Raw genomic sequence first — 20,046 nt, forward strand, 5'->3', positions numbered from 1 at the left:
GCTTGTTAACGGCAGCATGCCGGTACAGCAGATATCTGTGGTTCCGGTCCGGGAGACGGCCAGCGGCAACAAGAGTGCCCCTCGCTCCAAAGACAAGAACGAGGTGAGTCCCCGACCGGTCAGCTCTCGCCCCCGCACTCGGCCTTGAGAAGGTAGCGTTTTTCTGATTTTCCTTTTTTTAATCGACAAACTTTTGAGGTTAGCGAGATGTTCAGTTGTAGATTCTGCAGAACTTCAATGTTGTCGAAAAGCAGAATTCCCTTAAGCGGGCTCTATATTCGCAGTGATGATAGCTGGGGTGAGGGATGCACGTGTTCGAGTTCTGTGACTTGCTTAGATGTGCAGGTCTATGCACGCGTGTGTGTGTGTGTGTGTCTGTATGTGTGTGCGTGCATGTTGGGTGTTTGCATAAGTGCACGCTGGCCTATAACCCAACACTTTGCGGTGTCGTTCACCATTGCCGGGAGCCTTTTCAAAGTACCCATTTAAGTTTTGTTGTGGAACGAAGGCCCGACACTCCCCACGCCTTTTCTCTCTCTCTGAGTGGCTGTGCGCTTTGAGAAGAGCATTGTCAGCAGTACCACTCTCTATTCACGCTCTCGGTCATTTCTGCCTCGTAGTCCATCTACGTGTATTCCTAAATCTCTTTCAGTTATTATATCCATCTTCGAGTAACTCTCTCTCACCCACTCAGTCACTGTCTCGCACATGTACGTGAACACAAAAGCTTTTCATCACTCTTCCACGCTAAAAGCTTTGCTTGTCCCCGCTTCGTGTGCTGTACATCATAACAGCACGCCGAGGAGGGTCGGGGGGGGGGGGTTTGGAAGTTGTCTTTCTACTGAGATGGCAAGGGAAAAAGAGAGGGGGAGAGAAACGTTGGACAAAATGGCTGCGAGGGGGGCAGATCCTAAGCCGGCAGAGTTTAAGGTGTGTCTACAAATCTAACCGTCGGGTGAACGATGCCGACTGTCTGCATTGCTAAGGTTTTTACCACGCCTTGATTGAGTTAAAATCTTTTTCCGCGTTAGAGTTAGGGATGTGGCTCGAGTACTCGATGGAGAGAATGAGCGAATAATCCAGTACTTGTACTCCAGGGGGGGGGGGTCGATCACCGGTAAACACATTATAATTTGGACTAAAAATAAAGAAATACTTTGGATAATTGGATTTTTTTTCTTGAATGTGAACATTAAGGCTACTGAACCTCACATATTGGAAAAAAATAAAACTTCAACAAAGTTCAACTTCCACTGTTAACACATCCATCCATTATCCAAACCGCTTATCCTGCTCTCAGGGTCGCGGGGATGCTGGAGCCTATCCCAGCAGTCACTGGGTGGCAGGTGGGAGACACCCTGGACGGGCCGCCGACACATCGGCGGTATTCATTTCACGTTCAGAGGACTCATTCAGGCTCTGCAGCTAGCCCACATGTTATTCTGCCTTGTCAAAAAAAAATTTTTTTTTTAAAATGCTACTGTAGCATGAATCAACAGCACAGTCCGGTTCCTAATTGGTCGCGATGGAAGTGAGCGAACATCAGATCGTTTCAGTTTTTCCCAATGAAGATGTCCTAACCTGCTCCCTGCATCAGCGATCGCTCGCCCTGACGATTCTTGCAAAGTTTCGCAGGTACCTCCGACTGCAGTCTGCAGGTTTGGGTGGTGCTCAATGTGGGTGCAGTCAAACGTTTGACCCCCCCCCCCCCCCTGCCTCCATCCACATTGAGCACTGCCCGATCTGCAGACTGCAGTCAGGGGCTTCTCAGGTTTCACGCGCTCGCCACCTCCAACCTGTTGTCATTGGTCAAAATCCATGCTGACGTCGTTAACGGTTCCGCTTCCCCTCCAGTCAGCAGTAACGCCGGCCATCAATTAATTAAAGTCATTTAAGGAAGTTAAATGACTGAGGAAATTATTAAAACTTTAGAAAATTACATTAATTATGAATAAATGACTAAGGCACTTACTCATTTGAAGAGGGAGAAATCGCAAGCGGCGCCAATCTCATGCCCTCCTCGTGCTGTGACATCGCAGGTTTTTGCACTCCATCCGCCAGAGTTCACTCCTAACCTCTCCACCATGTGCAGAACCACTAATTAGCACATCTCGATAGGTAGCATATATCGACAGGACACCTGTCTACATGCTCGGGTGAGAGCTGAGTGCACAGTCTAGTCACAGCTAGACCTCCGCTGGCACAGAGGTCTCAGAGACGGACAAGTAGTCCCACTGAGCAAGGAGTCGCTCGGCTTCCTGTACCCTTTTCTCATTTTCCTGCCACCGCAGTAGCAGATCCTGGCTTAGGGTGATACATGGCTCACCAAGGTAGCGCTCGATTTGGCTGTGCTGCAAGCAAACATCACTGGTGCTGTAATCCTCTCCAAACAAGAGTGCGGAGAGCTGCTGCCACCGCCCCAGAGTTCAAGTCTCCATGTTCAGTGTCGCCGTGTTTGGCAGCACCTGCGCTGTCTGGAACGGTGTCACAAAGCTGTTTCAGTCTCCGCTTTTACTCTCCGGCGAAGCTCCGGCTCAAGAAAGATGTTTCTGCCTTGGGTGACAGTAAATCCCTGTATTTTAGTAATGTCACCCTATGCACTCCTATCCTCTATAACCACCTTCATGTCGTCAGCTCCTTTAGAACGTCCCACCCATCCATCCATGATCCGAAGCGCTTATCCTGCTCTCAGGGTCGCGGGGATGCTGGAGCCTATCCCAGCCGTCACCGGGCGGCAGGCGGGGAGACACCCTGGACAGGCCGCCAGACCATCACACACACACACACACACACACACACACACACACACACACACACACACACACACACACACACACACACATTCATACCTAGGGACAATTTAGTACGGCCGATTCACCTGACCTACATGTCTTTGGACTGTGAGAGGAATCCTTTAGTACATTGCTCTTGAAAAATGGTGGTGGTGGAGTGGGGGTGGGGGGGTGTCTAGATTATGCCAGTGTGTTGCTATTTTTCATACATTGGCACAGTATTTTCACAAACTTTTTTGCCGTTATTACATCAGCTCCACACACACTGCAGCTACAATGCGGAGGATCAAGGACCCTCATAGCACCTGACACTGGGCCGGATCCGCCCACAGTACGGCAGATCCGCATAGGAATCACATCCGCCCATAGACCCCCCCCCCCCGCCTCTGCGCCGATACCAACAGATCAATCACATCCGCTCCTAGACCGCCCCGCGCCTCTTGCTAGAGCGTGGCCTCCTGAAGTATTGGCCCGTTGTGCAAAAAGACACTGGGGCGGATCCGTTTTGTTGTGATACGGATTTAATTTTGCTGTGTGGGGAAGTATATCTGACCTGTGGAATGTGGAGTAGGGGTGGTCCGAATGAACAAATTAATCATGTCTGAACTCAGCATTGCTCAGTTGGCAGAGGTGAAAAAACCCGGTCCAGAAAGTAAAAACTCTAACTGTGTCTTTACTCCACCCATGTACTAAACCATCAGATTGCACTGACTAGTTTCCCAAATTAGCTGGTTTAATACATGGATGGAGTAAAGACATGGTTAGGGTTTTTACTTTCTGGACCGGGTTTTTCCACCTCTGTCAGTTGGATATGAAGTGTCAAGTGGTACACTGACTCAACTCGTTGTAGCGCTGCATACTAAAAAGTTTGAAAGCCTGAATTTATCAGACCGCATTTACCGAACGGTACAGACTGAGGAAATAACACAAAACAGTGAGTGTATCAGAGACCACCAGACAGACGTACTGAGCAGAACGTCAGATAGCTGTCATGTGGAAAAGGGCGCTAACCAAACTCAGTGCATCAAGCAGCCACGCTGGCCATCTTATTCATATATAAATATGCTATATTTTCAGTGAATGGTGTACATCCTACTGACCTTTCAAATTCAGTTGTCACATAGACCTTAATGGTTTGACCTACAAAAAGATTTTTAATGTCCTTTTTCTGATTGATGCAATACGGGGAGAAATATTTATTGAACAAAAAACAGCTAAAAACAAAACCTTTTTGATTTTTTAAAAATAAATTGTCCAGTTCTGCCAATGCTAAGGCTTTGTTAGTTTGCATAATTGTTATGGTGTAAATAACGCCACACGATATTATAAACGGTGCAATATTTTGTTAGAATTGCCGAGTGTTGCGACACCGAATATTGTTGTGCAGTTAATACGCACGTCAATGTGTTCATTCAAACGCTTGTCTTTCTTATCGATTCTTGCACACAGAATGCAAAATGTTGCTCGTGCAAAAAGGCAGCATCATTTTATTCAAATCCCGGTCGATTTCTACGAACTCACCTGCCACCAGCTTTCTGGTGGCAGTAATGAGAAGATTAATAAAAGATGCAATAATACGCTCCAAGTCCAGCTGTAGGCTCACTGTGAGTCTTGCCCTGCTCTGGCCCTGACTTGTGAAAGACATATAATGCATATGATATAGTGGAATTACTATATGACTATATATATTCAGAAATAGGTATTAGTTGTCTATATTACAATAAGTTTGACACACACTGAAAGATGCTGCTTTAGGTCACCCGGTTGCTAGTAGTCGGTCTTCTTTGGGTGAGGAAGAGGAAGACGAGGCCATCATTGTTGGATGATGCTGACTCCCATCGTTCTCTTACTGAAAACCCAGCTCATGCAAAAACGTTTTGGATAATATCTCTGAGATATTGCGAAATCTAATTTCAGTGTCAATCAATAGTTTGTTTTAGTTTTGCAGTAGTTTAGTTTTGATGCATCAAATTTGCCTCCATGTGTTTTGCGTTTGTGTGCTGTTTAATCTTCCTGTCACTGGTGTGTAAAGGTGCTGATACCGACACTGAACAAGCATGTTTTTGATTGTTTAAAATTTACTGTCATATGCATGCAAAAAAGTACCACATTCATTCAGATGCAAAGAAACATAGTATGTGCCCTGGCTCTCTCAGCCTTAAAAACAACAATAGATGGTAAGACAATTATAAAAAAAGAACAAACCCCCCCCCCAAAAAAAACCAGACATCAAGACTTACATACAACAAGTGACATACTATAATAAGGCACATATGTATGCACCATGCACCTTGTTATTGGTCCGCCAAGGATCGGGTCCCTCGGCACAAACAGAGCAATATCTTGTACGCTGTTAAGTGCCGGGAGGATTGCCTTGACTTGCTGTACATCGGGGAAACCAAACAGATGCTGGCAAAGAGGATGGCACAACACAGGAGAGATAACCCGTCAGGCCAGGTCTCCACAGTCTACACCCATCCACAGGCCATCGGCCACTCTTCCAAGGATGAGGATGTGACCATCCTTGATAGGGAGGAACGCTGGTTTGAACAGGGAGACAAAGGAGCCATCTATGTGAAGAGGGAACGACCATCCCTGAACCGGGGTGGGGTGGGGGGTGGGGGTGGGGGGTAAGAGTACATCTGTCACCATGTTACAATACTGTGATTGCAAACATTCCCCAATCCTGTGTGACTGTTACACATGGCCATTGAAGCTCTAGTTAATGGTCACGGTAATTTGCATATGAAACTGATCGTTGGTTTCGGTCGTGATGCCGCTGTATTGTTTATGAGGGTGGGGACACCTGCAGTCAGTCGAGACTGAAGACGTCTCTCAGATGAGCGATGGAAGGCTTTCCCTGTGAACGTTGTGTCCACATGAAGTGGTTCAACTTTCTGGTATTTCCTTACCGGGATTATTGAGCCTGCATCAAGACGTGTATATGCACATGTATGTATATGCGTGTCCAGGTTCTGATACTGCGGTAGCATGTACCAGATAGGAGGAGTGAAAAGTATTCAGCGGTATTTGATGTGTGACTGGTTCTTGATGGTGTTTAGGGCTTTCTTTTTGTCATGGGGAGTATACATGCCCTGAAGCTGTGGCAGTGGTGAGCTTGATGCTGTTTTTATTCTCCTTTTTTGTTCTCCAGTTGTGATTTGTTGTTCTGTAAGGCTGAAAAGCCATACCAGATTGCCTCCAAGTAATGATACTTCCTATTGTGGCTCTGTAAAATCTGGCAAGGACAGTTTTGGAGAGTCGATATTTTTTTTAAGGCATCTTACGAAAATAGATTAGCTGTTTTGAAAGAACAGAAGAGGGGGTCTGACATATGAATACCCAGAAATTTGAAGTAAGAACTTCCGTTGCCTACCAACACGGGGCTCGCCGGTTCGAATCCCCGTGTTACCTCCGGCTTGGTCGGGCATCCCTATGGACGAAATTGGCCGTGTCTGCGGGTGGGAAGCCGGACGTGGGTATGTGTCCTGTTCGGTCGGGGCCCCGGTTCAGGGGGGAGGGGAAACTGGGGGGGGGTAGCGTGTGATCCTCCCATGCGCTACGTCCCCCCTGGTGAAACTCCTCACTGTCAGGTGAAAAGAAGGGAGTCCATTTAAAGAACGGAACAGCTCGCCACACACTCCTACCCGTCATCTATCTGGACGGCGGATGTGCGTTTTCATCGGCTGTGGGTTTAATGAGACACGTCTGTGGGAAACCTCCGGCACAGAGACACGGACAAAGATATAGTAAATGAGGGCGCAACATCCCGTTTATTAGAGAACACAGAGACGAGGATTTAAGGACAGCAGAGGCTGTTTGGGGAGGTCTGCAGCTGTCTCCCGGGCTCTGGCGTGTGTCTGCGATGGCGGTGCAGCTGCCCGTTAACACGTTCTGGAGCCAATTAGGCCGGCTCCAGATAGGAGCGAGCACATCCCGCTCGCCACAGCGTTAAACACAACACACCGGATCTGAGAATACAGGCTTTCCTTTACATCCTTCCACACCGGCACAAATTCAGGGAAATGTACGCGGGACCGGTGTCCGAGAATAAACCAGGGACCATTTAACACCCGGGTAAATCCCAGGGCTGTACTTTGCTGTGAAAGGGGTATCTAGCGGGCCCAATTGTCTCCCTTCGCCAGAGATGAAGCGTTTCCTGCTATATAGATGAATAGTTTGAACCAAACGCTTCATTTACTCACAAGGTCGATCGCCGCCAGGAGAGCAGCCACACGTTTTACATCCCGGCCGTCTCGTTGTCCATTTACACAAAGGCAAAGCCGACATTAACAAGTCTACATGAAACCAGATCATCATGACAGGACTTGTGGGTCTTGATATCCTCTTTTAACCACCCCTGTGAAATGAGGTAGTGCCAGTCTGCACCCGGACGGTTCTGATCATCAACCAAAGCAGATATGGGGTCCGGCTGGACTCGGGTCGAAATAGTGGATTAGCACACGGCAAACCAAGTGGTTCACACATTCAGAATGACAGAGTGAGGAAAGTGTCTTATGCAAGCGGGCCATTCGGTTACATTACGGCGGTAAACAATCATACACAATCATACATTCGAATAGAGCGGTATTAATATGTGACAAGCTGTCTCCAAAAACAAAAACCACGGTACAGCTTCAGAATACATGCTGTAACACAAAGCACTGCTTTATTCACCAGGTGAAACTGCAGTATTGAATGGCTGATACCGCCTGTGTGTCTGTCGGATGCCTCCGCCATGCTAATGTCACCCTGATCTGAGATTTGGAGTCAGTTATTAGGTCTGCTAAAAAAAGGTAGCTCTGAGTCAATCTCTAATTGATGTAATCAGCAGAAATAATAAATAAGAACGATAACAAAAACAAACAAAAACATCTATCCATTATCCAAACTGCTTATCCTGCTCTCAGGGTCTTCATGTAATAATACTAAAATCTGGCCAAAAGAAGTTTTGGTTTTTTTTTGTCCAATTATTCTGTCCATCAAGAGGTAAACCAATAAGTCCTCATTTCACAGATTGCCTAAGCTCAAGATTTTGCAGAATTGTTTTGTTTTGTTTTTTACATTTTCACTCTCTAACAGAACAATTACTGACCTTAACAGCCAATCCTACCGAATATTTCAAATGTGTGACCAGTTTTTTCCAGGCATGCACTTGCAATTTGTAAAATTTTGCACAAAACAAACACATATGAGTTATTATTGACGGAAAGTCCTTAAAAAAGTGGAGGTCCTGTCGTCTCCGTACAAGTCCCACTGTGAAGGAACCTACGTATAAATCGCCGCCTTTAAAAATGCTCTGATGCAAGTATGCATGCAGTATTAGCTCGGTAGCTTCACCTTTAACATCGGTTGGTCTAAATGTGCCAGAAGGAGTCTGATCCCAAGCCAGAGTACACAACCGAAGGTCCATGGACATCACCTAATCCCATGTGCAGAAACATGCGCATGGCCACACAGAGAGACGGTTGAACGCTCGGCTGTGGGTCTCCATCATTTCCTCGCAGCATCGGGGCAGGGACACGGAAACAGGTAGGTGCCATTGCAATGCTAACTTGGCATAGTTTTTGTGTACTGCTTCACTTTGGGCCTTCAGAGCCATGGTATGGAAAATCCAGCACAGCTTATCGTGTTGAAGCTTATCCTGTTTCCGTGGTAAGGATTTGTGTATTTAACACAAACCGCCTTCTTTCAGTGGGCCATCTCGCCATAAAGGAACCAGTAATGGTTCTGCACAAAAGTCTATGGATCGTGCAAAGTAAGACTTGTTGCACATCTTCCGTTGTCTGGATACCAGAGTGGCCGCCGTGCCATGCCAGTCGGAGTCTGTCTTGGACTGCAAGTGCGTTGGTGTAGTAAACCGTGTATTTTTATCCACTGTCCGGGGGATGACAGAGAAGATTCATTGTACTGCTGGAGAAGATAAAGAAAAACGAACCCTTAGACACACGACATACGTTAGACTACAGCAGTTCATCACAGGGGTTCGAGCCCTGTAGTCCTATATACATATTGTACTGTGAGCTCAGTTTTTTTCTCCCAAACTCTCATCCTTGTACTGGTTGAGGTGTATTTTCTGGTTTTGTCGAATACTTGGGCTGTAACCTGACAAGAGAAATGTGTTTAGAGTCTGCTCTTGTCTATGGCAGGTGTTGCATGTATGAACCAAACCGATTCCTTACTTCCTTTGCGGAGGGCGAAGTCCTTCAGAATGGTATCAGTTGTAGCAGTGTTTAGCAATGGCGGACACTCATAGCGGGTGTGTAACACTACAAAAGCACACTACTGAATTCAATGAAGAAGGGCAACCGCGATTGGGAGTAGATTAAAAGGATGTTTACCAGTTGCCGGGCAGTCTCATTTACCGAGAATGTGTCGCTGTCGCATGCCTCCACTCTCTTTTACGCCGTCCATTTGTGCAGAGCCCATACAGTCTGGATTAGGCCTTCTCACGGTCCGGACCGAAAGGCGAGTCAATCCGGACCCGGCCCACACCTCGTGTTATGACTACAATATGTGATGAAGAGTAACGTTTTCTGTTTTGTGTGTTGTTGCTGCAGAGTTCACGCATTAAACATCGCACCGGAGAATTTGGTTTGGGGGTGGAGCGACACTTTTATTGCATTTACAGTGGCGTAACGTGTGTAGTTGTCGTCAGCTCGAGTAACGCTAGCTTCACCTCACCTGGTTTACTGTCTCTCCTCTGCTCTGCTCCGTGTGTGTGTGTGGGGGGGGAGAGAGCAACTAGCACGACCATTAATGACGGTAACGAGTAGCCTACCGGTTAATGAGGGTTAGAGCCAATGAGAGGCAGAGTAGGGCGGGTCTTCGCAGAACATGATAAAAGTAATAAGTTGTAAGTGAGTTGATTAAATGTCACTTTGTTACCGCCACTTGTTGCGGACCTCTGACCTGGAATTAAAATCAGATGTGGACCTTTGAGTAGTAAGTTTGAGAACGCCGGGTCTAGACAGACTGCCTGCCCACTCACCGCCCACTTCACAGACAAACTGTTGGCATGAAGTCTTATTCTGCTATCTGCAGGGATTTGCCAGGCTTCAGGCCAGTGTAATGGTATAAGATAGTGTGTGTGTGTGTGTGTGTGTGCGCTGGTGGTTAGGACATTGTTGTGAATCAGATAAAGCTAGAGGTGTTTGTCGTTTGTCTGCAGCCAGAGGTATTTGATACCAAGTCAAGTCAATTTTATTTGTATAGCTCATTATCACAAATTCCATGATTTGTCTCAAGGGGCTTTACAGCAACACAACATCCTGTCCTTAGACCCTCGCATCGGAGAAGGAACAACCCCCCCCCCAAAAAAACAACAACAACCCTTTAACAGGGAGAAAAAACCTCAGGGAGAGCAACAGAGGAGGGGTCTCTCTCCCAAGACGGTGCAATGGATGTTGTGTGCACAACACAGTTTGCAGAATACAACATTGAACGAGGATAACAGAATTATAAGATATGTGAAGAATGCTAGGAGGATGCCAAGCAGTGTCCAGATGCCACCGGAACAACCCAGGACCTGAACCATGCGACCGCCATCACCATGTAGACCTGGCAGGAGGACAGACTACACATGCTCACAGGGGAGACTCACACCACACCATTCACATACAGAGCAGAGGAGACAAGAAAAACACACACACACACACACACACTCAGTATCTTGCTGCTGGTGAGATCACCTTCAAGGCTGGAGATCCAGGGGACGTGGAAGCGGTTTGGCAATGTTGTGTGTTGAATTTCACACACCAGCATCCCCTCGCCATGTCCTACTGTATTCATACTTTAAACAGGCGTTATATTTTGACTTGCCATGGTGAAACTACCACGACAGGTTAATTTCTGTAGAGGAAACCAAACACAGACCATTAGATGCTGTGTGACGCTGTTTGCGGCTGTGTAAATTTGAGGTATATTTACACGCATAGTTAAAGAGTTTGAGTTAATAATTGAATTTTTGTAAAAATTGTCTGGGGATCGCCGGTTCGAATCCCCGTGTTACCGCCGGCTTGGTCGGGCGTCCCTACAGACACAATTGGCTGTGTCTGCGGGTGGGAAGCTGGATGTGGGTGTGTGTCCTGGTCGCTGCACTAGCGCCTCCTCTGGTCGGTCGGGGCACCTTTTCGGGGGGGGGAGGACTGTGGGGAATAGCATGATCCTCCCACATGCTATGTCCCCCTGGTGAAACTCCTCACTGTCAGGTGAAAAGAAGCGGCTGGCGACTCCACATGTATGGGAGGAGGCATGTGGTAGTCTGCAGCCCTCCCCGGATCGGCAGAGGGGGTGGAGCAGCGGCTGGAAGAGTGGAGTAATTGGCTGGATCCAACTGGGTTGAAAAAAGTGTTGGGGGGGGGGTTGTCTTTCTCAGCCAGTCATAGCTGAAATATGGGCTTGTTTAACTCTGATGTGTGCAAACATTTCCTAATGTGTAACTAGCCATCATGCTTATGTAACTAGCCATCACGCTTATGTAACTAGCCATCGTGCTTATGTAACTAGCCATCATGCATATGTAACTAGCCATCGTGCTTATGTAACTAGCCATCATGCATATGTAACTAGCCATCGTGCTTATGTAACTAGCCATCATGCGTATGTAACTAGCCATCGTGCTTATGTAACTAGCCATCATGCATATGTAACTAGCCATCGTGCTTATGTAACTAGCCATCATGCGTATGTAACTAGCCATCACACTTATGTAACTAGCCATCATGCGTATGTAACTAGCCATCACGCTTACGAGGGGTAGCCCGGGTCCGTTGTAAACAATCCATTTACGGCATCAGGGGGAAAAAAATGGAAAAACTTCGATTTTATTTGTTATTTAGTGTTTATTCCTTGCTTTAAGAGGCTTTTCAATCAATTTGGGAGTAATGGCAGGTTCCAGTTTGTTGTTTTTTTGGTGGCGAGGCGAACCCTTTGGTGTGTATCTGAACATAGGAGCGCACCTTTAAACTTCAGGTTCTGTCTTGCTCCATTTACTTTGCTTCCTCCACTCCTGGCTGACCCGCGAGACAGGATGGGGAAAATGCAGAAGGGACATTTCTTCAGCCCCCCCCCCCATGTGTGTGTGTGTGTGTGTGGGGGGGGGAGTCTCTCTTCTCCCCCACAGAAAGCATGTCAGTGTTCTGCAGAGGTCGAGGAGACGAGGGACGCGGCTGAGTAGACGTGTGCTGTGTCCATTCATGTCTGATGAGTGATCTGCAGGAGGCATCTGGCTGGATAATGAGAGAGATGATGTGATGCATGGGCCATGACTCAGGCCTCCACCATGACTCAGGCCTCCACCATGACTCAGGCCTCCACCATGACTCAGGCCTCCACCATGACTTGGGCCTCCACTAGTCTCACCGTTTTCAGGGCCGTTAACTGATGACGTGCCTAGCAGCATATTTGTTGTTGTTGTTTTTTTACTGGCGGCTTACTGGCAAAATCCGATCCGCCGTATTACGTTGAGCCGACGGTGTTCGTCGACTGCAGAGCGATCCGAAACCGGTAAATCCGGCAAACGGGGGATCGAGCGCACTGATGTCAGAGGCTGACGGCTGAGGACAGGACGTTAAGGCGTCAATGTCGTGGAGGGCTCTGGCAAAAGCTGCTTTAACGTTTCTGCAAATAGAGACACACCGCAGCACAGCGTCTCCAGAGCCCAGCAGGGGGACCGGGTAAGAGGATTGGCTGGCTTTACCTGGGGCTGGATTGAGGTAATAGGGAACACGTGGCTGGGAGTGACTCCTGAATCTGGATCGCCACCAGTCAAACGCCAAACAACTATTGGAAGGCAACGTGAAAAATTGTGTAACCTGCCGTTGAAGCTAATCGCACGCGGGCACGTACATGTCAAAGATGGCGCTTGCTAGCCAACATTTAAAAAGATATTCAAACAATACACATCGCTGTGATGACGTTTATTCCCCATTTTAAGGTGTTAGCACATGTTCATCTTTACCAGTGACTGCAGACGGCGTGTCACAGCTCTGCCTACATAATGTACTTTCAGGAAATATGTCAAGGGGAAGTCCGTCTGTGGCTCAAATCCTCCTTACCGTGTCAGTAAGCGCTTGTTCTTTAGCCTGTCCCCACCTGCTCGCATTACATAAAGGATGAGAAAGGGATGCGGATGAAGAAAACTGATGGTGTGTGTGTGTGTGTGTGTGTGTGTGTGTGTGTGTGTGTGTGTGTGTGTGTGTGTGTGTGTGTGTGTGTGGTATTGGTGGTGGGGGGTGGCAGTGTTGCAAGGGAACAGCTTAGTTGGCTAACTCCTGTCTATGTGTGTGTGTGTGTGTGTGTGTGTGTGTGTGTGTGTGTGTGTGTGGCCTTTCTGCTCGCCTCATGTCTTGCTGGTCTAGTGTGCTACGCCGTGTGGGCCTCGGTGTCTTTCGTGCACGAGGCGAGTCAGGGAGGCTCTACTGTGTCGTGCATCTCGTGTTGTGCGTTTTTCAGCAGCAAAAAGAATAGATTTTCTCCTCAAGCTGTGCATCTACTTTTTCTGTCGTCGAATTTATCTCAAGGGTGATCAGTTCTGTCACCCGAGGCTCATACCCACATGTTATCAGCTCAAAAAAAAGAAAAGAAAAAGGTAGGGGGCGTCCAGGTAGCGTGGCGGTCTATTCCGTTTCCTACCAACACGGGGATCGCGGGTTCCAATCCCCGTGTTACCTCCGGTTTGGTCGGGCGTCCCTACCGACACAATTGGCCGTGTCTCCAGGTGGGAAGCCGGGTGTGGGTGTGTGTCCTGCTCGCTGCACTAGCGCCTCCTCTGGTCGGTCGGGGCGCCGGTTCGGGGGGGAAGAGGAACTGGGGGGACTAGCGTGATCCTCCCACGCGCTACGTCCCCCTGGTGAAACTCCTCACTGTCAGGTGACAAGAAGCGGCTGGCGACTCCACATGTACGGGAGGAGGCATGTGGTAGTCTGCAGCCCTCCCCGGATCGGCAGAGGGGGTGGAGCAGCGACCGGCACGGCTCGGAAGAGTGGGGTAATTGGCCAGGTACAACTGGGGGAGAAAAAAAGGGGGGGGGGGTTTACCACCCTTTTAAAAAGTTGATTTCCGTGTTTACTGTCGTACATATTGTGGAAAAGTAACGTTTGTTGTTTTGGGAATACTCTGAAGCTAATCTTCCCCTCCTCATCCCTTGCTCTTTCTCCCTGCAGGTGGGGAAAGCCGCCGGGCGGTCAGGAAGTCGATCCGGTAACATCTCCAAGGTAACCACTGAATCTCAGACACCTGAAAGGTCCAGTGGCGAGGCCACGCCTCTTGAGTGTTATAATGCTGCTTGACAAAACAGGATATGCTGGGACTCGGTCCTGTGTTGCACTTGCCCCAATGCATTGTTGTTCTTTACCCCTCACTCCCCCACGTGACTTTTGATTGACGGTCTCCCTGCAGACTACAGTTTAGCCCTGATGCTAACACTCTTGCGACTCATATGGCACCGCATTCTGATTAGAATAAACCAAACAGGCGTCCGGGTGGCGTGGCGGTCTATTCCGTTGCCTACCAACACGGGGATCGCCGGTTCGAATCCCCTTGTTACCTCCGGCTTGGTCGGGCGTCCCTACAGACACAATTGGCCGTGTCTGCGGGTGGGAAGCCGGACGTGGGTATGCGTCCTGGTCGCTGCACTAGCGCCTCCTCTGGTCGGTTGGGGCGCCTGTTCGGGGTGGGGGTCTGGGGGGGAATAGCGTGATCCTCCCACGCGCCACGACCCCCTGGCGAAACTCCTATACCAACTCGGAGGAAGCATGTGGTAGTCTGCAGCACCTCCCCGGATCGGCAGAGGGGGTGGAGCGGCGACTGGGGCGGCTCGGAAGAGTGGGGTAATCGGCCGGGTACAATTGGAGAGGGAAAAGGGGGGGGGGGTCCAAAAAACAAATAAATAAATAAACCAAATAAGTATTTATTTATTCAGGTGAAAACACTGATCAACTCACCTGCAAATTAAACGCTGTTGATTTTTATTTGTCAACGTTTGCAGCGAGCAGTGGTGCTTACGAGGGCTAACCCGGGTCCGTTGGTTTTTTGCAGGCCAGCGGTTCTGCCAAGACGTCGGTCACACCGTCTCCTCAGGACATCTGCAGGTATGACGTGACGCTGTTGCACCGAGCTTGGGGTACCGTAACTCTGGGAAAACCACCACACTAAGAATTCATCTCGCTCCTCCGGTGTGTGTTAATGTAATGTACAGCATCAGTTGTCTAATCTGCTACGCTGCTGTCGGGGGGTACGAGGACAATTGTGTTTGGTTTGACAAGAGTCAAACTGAGTTGCCCGAATGCACAGCAGAAATTACATCAACACATAAATAAATATGAATGTTGAATCTGTGTGTGTGTGTGTGTGTGTGTGTGTGTGTGTGTGTGTGTGGGAGTGTGCACGCCAGGGTAGCGGAGGGAGAGGACTTGACAAACTCGACTTGTCTTGCAGAAAAGTTGCCCCTCTGTTAAATTGAGGAGTCCCGCCTATGAACGATCTGCGTTGGCCGTACGCCGACCGGATCCCTGGGTTGTTCGCGCTGGCAGCCGCTCGCCAGACCGTGCCGGAGCGCCTCGCCGCACAAGGGCGCGGGAAGGATGAATGAAACATCTGCGGCTTGGGTTTATGTGCTTGCATGCGTTTCCGTTTTGACACTGACTTGAGGGACTGCTGTAAAGGGGACTTGTGTTTGCAGCCTGGCTCTTACCGAGTCGTCGCCGTACACTTGTAATGTGCCGTCGTTGTTTTGTTGTCCATCATTTGCCATTTTTCTCACCCGCTCAAAGGCCCCCTCTCATGCATTAATGCCTCAAATGTACCCTTTAAGGGGGCGTCCACGTAGTGTAGCGGGCTATTCCGTCTACCAACACCGGGCTCGCCGGTTCGACTCCCCGTGTTACCTCCGGCTTGGTCGGGGCGCCCCCACAGACACAACTGGCCGCGTCTGCGGGTGGGAAGCCGGATGTGGGTATCAAAAAGTAGTAATACTTTTTTTTTACTTTACTTTACTTTTATTTCTAATACTCTAATACTTTAGTGTATTAGAAATATAATCTATGTATACTAAAGTTAGTTCAAGTATTTTTTTACTTTTTGTGCTTAATTTAAAGTGGTCTTAAAATGTACTAATAAAAAGTGTACTTCGAAATAGATGTCATTAACAACTGAAGTTGTACTCAAGGAGTAGTTGAGTACACTTTGGTGTACTTGAAGGCGACAAAAAAAGTACAAAGAACATGAAAGTGTACTTAGTACATTCTTTAAAAAAGTATAATGTAAATATGATATGTTTTCCACCTGGGATCCTCTGGTCGGTCGGGGCGCCTGTTCGGGGGGGGGGACTGGGCGGGGGGTAGCGTGATCCTCCCACGCGCTACGTCCCCCTGGCGAAACTCCTCACTGTCCGGTGAAAAGAAGCGGCTGGCGACTCCACATGTATGGGAGGAGGCGTGTGGTAGTCTGCAGCCCTCCCCCGATCGGCAGAGGGGGCGGAGCAGCGACCGGGACGGCTCGGAAGAGTGGGGTAATTGTACAATTGGGGAGAAAAAGGGGGGGTAAATGTTTTAAGAACTGATGAGAAAGAAAGGAACTTTGTTTCTTAGTGGGTTTCAATCCATCCGAGTTGCTAATAGCATTTGTACATCAATTCAAATATATTTTGAATATATATATATATATATATATATATATATATACATGAATACATAGAGAGAGTGAGAGAGTGACAGATAAAGATGTAGACTAAATGTTCTTTTCATATGGTTTATAGATTTTCGCCCTTTGAAAGGTGTGGTTGAGCAGTAGGACTGTTGTGTGTGTACCTGTGCCGCCGTTTACTTTGGACCCTACAAACAAACAAACAAACAAACAAACAAACAAACAAACAAACGCAATATAAGAGAAAACTGTCACAACATTTCTTCAGTGGTCCTTACACAGCCAGTAAGTGTACATCACTGCGACCGCTGCAAATAACAGAACATTACGGGACAGCAGTCGATGGATTAAGGCCACTGACTCCTTTTTCAGTGACTCTGTGAATCCCCTTCCATGTAATGGGAATAATGGGAATAATGGGTCGGAATATGCAGTCACTATAGTCTCAGTCTGTCTCATCTCTTTCATGTCTTTTTCACCTCCTTTCATCTCATGTCTCCATCTCCCTGTGTGTTTGTGTGTGTGTGTGTGTTGTGTGTGTGTTGTGTGTGCTACCCCACACGTGTCGGTGAACTTAGTTCTAGCCCGCAAACGCACTTGGCGAAGGACGCTCCTGATGCGCGCAAACAGACACGTGCAGCTGTGATGACGGTGAGCAGCACAGTACCGGGCTCGTCAGCCCAGACCCAGAAGAAACAGGTGAAGCGCCGGCACCGCCGCAAGAGAGACACCTGCGTCGCCTTCGACTGCGTAGACGCCAGTGCCAGGCAGCACCAGACGGACCGCAGCCCGAGCACCGACCGCAGTGAGAGGGGGGAGAAGAGGGAGCGGGCACCCAGGAGCAGGAGGGAGCTCCCGCCACGTCTCCGTGGCTCCGCTGCCCCCGAGTCAGAGTCCACCTCCGAGGATGAGGGGTGGCGTGAGGCCCGCAGCTGGAGCAAGGAGAAGGCCCGCAGAGGGCGCCGCCGCAGCGGGAGCAGCCGGGAAAGGGACAGGGTCAGTGGGGTCAGGGCGGCGGGAGACAAAGGAGAAGCCATGGAGCTCCAGTCAGTGGGCTCGGATGAAGGGAAGGAGGGCCAGGCGCTGCTGGAGAACGGAGAGGGCCTGAAGAAGCGGCACAGCGGCGGGGTCGCGGTGAAGAGAGAGGCGCGTGGCAGAGAAAAGGCCGAGACGAGATTTGGCGGCTACAAGTCACACAGCCCGGGGGGCAGTTCCTTGTTGGACGAGGAGGGGGAGGAGCTTATCACCAAGCGCTACCAGGAAAAAGGGTCGGGGGGTGGGGACATGGCCGTGCCCACGCCACGAAAGCACTGCGGTGTTAATGGTGGCATAGCTCAGCCCTGCTCTGACGACTCTGAGCTGGAGGTCTGCAGGTCAGTGTGTGTGTGTGTGTGAGAGAGAGAGAGAGAGAGAGAACATTGACATCATCCTTCCATATATTTAACATTTCATGCTGGATGTTTACATCATGTGTGTGTGTGTGTGTGTGTGTGTGTGTGTGTGTGTGTGATTAGGATCTGCCACTGTGAAGGGGACGAGGAGTGCCCGCTGATCACCCCGTGTCGGTGTACAGGGAGCCTACGATTCGTCCACGAGGCCTGTCTCAACCAGTGGATCAAGTCGTCCGACACCCGGTGTTGTGAGCTCTGCAAATTCGACTTCATAATGGAGACACAGCTGAAACCTTTAAGCAAGGTACACAACCGCCCATATGCACAAAGCGCCGCAGACACCCACCCTCGCTAACAAGATGAGCAGGTAAAATGGCAATGCTCATAAGTCTGTCCCCTCAACTGGTGTTTCTCTTGTCACCCCCCCCCCCCATACCTCCGTCTCTCTCTTCCAGTGGGAAAAGCTACAGATGTCAAAGAGTGAGAGGAGGAAGATCCTCTGCTCAGTGTTGTTTCACCTGATAGCGATAGGATGTGTGATGTGGTCGGTCTACGTTCTCATCAAGAGGACTGCCGAGGAGATCAGACTCGGTAGAAACGGTCAGTATCCTCCCACTTTCCCCGTCACGTTTTCTTTGCTGATTTTAATCAATAGCGAAACACTTGGAGGTAGTGGATCTTACCCCTTTGCTCAACGATGCCGCCAAAAAGCAGTGCCCGATTTTTGACTTCGTATTTGACGAGGAAATCGGCTCGTTTCGTAATTTAGCCTCCCGGGAAACTTTGGACAGAAGAGTTGCAGATACTATACTACATCCTTTCTCGCCGAATTAACCACATTTCCGTCCTGCTCCGGTTTTGTGAATTTCAAGATAATCTGCAGCATTTCCGGTTTAAACAGACTTAACGTGAAAGCATATTAAAAAGAAATTCTCCTTTGGTAAAACGTATGGAAGTTTATCCAGTGCAAAAAGTGCACAAGGGGCGCATCAGGAGCATGGTACATGTGTCTGCATACACACATGGCTTACATGCTTGATTTGTTCGTTTCCTGCAATTTGTCATTTGTAAGATTTATTTTAGCCTGACTAGACCCTCACCACTCAGAATTTACTGTCCAGGTAGAAGCTGCTTTCACTGACATATTGCTCTGATTTTGAATTGCTTCTGTGGCTTGGCGTATTGTGCTGTAATGTCGAGTGTTTTGCCTTGTTACGTTCAAATTGTGTTGTTTTGTTCCTCCATGTAGTGTACAGTACCTTCTGGCGTAGGACCTAGTCTAGTGCCAAAGACCTATAAGCAGTGTGTTAGGAAGGTGACAACAGAATTTTGTAATGTACCTAATAGCATAGACAACAACTGTTCAGACCATAGAAATAAAGAGGAACAACGCTTTTGATTTCAGACGAATTGTGGCGAGTTTCTCTTCTGAAGTACTATACGTCAGAGGGTAAGCACAGCCCAGGTACCAGTGTACACACCAGACATCACGATCTTTGTCATTTCTTGAAAGATGACATGTAACCTGTGTGCACGTGCACGTTTGCATCCCGTGTGTGTGTGTCCATAGGAATTTTGGAGTGGCCATTCTGGACCAAGCTGATAGTGGTGGCTATAGGCTTCACGGGCGGCCTCATCTTTATGTACATCCAGTGTAAAGTCTACCTGCAGCTTTGGCGCCGCCTCAAAGCCTTCAACCGCATCATCACCGTGCAGAACTGCCCCGAAAAAGGCCCGTCGTCTCTCTGCCCGGCCCCGGCCGCCACGTTGGCCAACGGAAAACACGAAAGTGTGGAAGTACCGATTCGGTCGACCTCCGTCCCCGCTCCAGAGATGGAGACGGATTCTGACCTATCGGTGGAGGCTGCTGTAGCGCCCCTGCAAAACCCCGTGTGAGAGCGCCGCAGCCCTAAACCGCGCCCTGTTCAACGCCGTCCTCGAATAATGCAAACCTTCTGGTCAGAAGCCGGTGGGAATAGGGTGTCGATTATGACTCGAACCAAGTGTTTTGATAGTGTTTGTATATTGTGTGTCCATCTTCTCATCTCCACATGCGTTTACTTGATCATGTGAGACACGAGATGGGTTTTAAATAACCCGGCCCTGCAGTGATGAGAGGGCCGCTAATAAACGAGGCAGGGCAGCGGTCAAGAAGAGGTTAAAGAGGGGATGAGAGAAGTAAGCGACGAGAGAGGGACTGCATAGTCGGCGATGGACTT

The 20,046-nt window shown here is 48.9% G+C and overlaps 1 protein-coding gene across 1 annotated transcript; it reads left to right on the forward strand.

Moving 5' to 3' along the window:
- Nucleotides 1-16: 16 nt before the first annotated feature.
- Nucleotides 17-19,911, forward strand: marchf1 (membrane-associated ring finger (C3HC4) 1). The gene is made up of 6 exons (XM_056279762.1): nucleotides 17-103; nucleotides 13,958-14,008; nucleotides 14,832-14,884; nucleotides 17,951-18,131; nucleotides 18,283-18,427; nucleotides 19,398-19,911. Exons 1-6 carry the CDS (start codon nucleotides 17-19, stop codon nucleotides 19,721-19,723), a joined length of 843 nt encoding a protein of 280 aa, XP_056135737.1. The 3' UTR covers nucleotides 19,724-19,911.
- Nucleotides 19,912-20,046: the final 135 nt, after the last annotated feature.

Source organism: Lampris incognitus, chromosome 5 (assembly GCF_029633865.1).
Source record: "Lampris incognitus isolate fLamInc1 chromosome 5, fLamInc1.hap2, whole genome shotgun sequence".
NCBI classification, from domain to species: Eukaryota; Metazoa; Chordata; class Actinopteri; order Lampriformes; family Lampridae; genus Lampris; species Lampris incognitus.

Coding starts and splice junctions, on each gene's coding strand:
- marchf1 (XM_056279762.1), top strand. CDS start 17: ATGCCGGTACAGCAGATATCTGTGGTTCCGGTCCGGGAGACGGCCAGC. Junction 14,009..14,831: donor GATCCGGTAACATCTCCAAG/GTAACCACTGAA, acceptor GGTTTTTTGCAG/GCCAGCGGTTCTGCCAAGAC. Junction 18,132..18,282: donor AGCTGAAACCTTTAAGCAAG/GTACACAACCGC, acceptor TCTCTCTTCCAG/TGGGAAAAGCTACAGATGTC.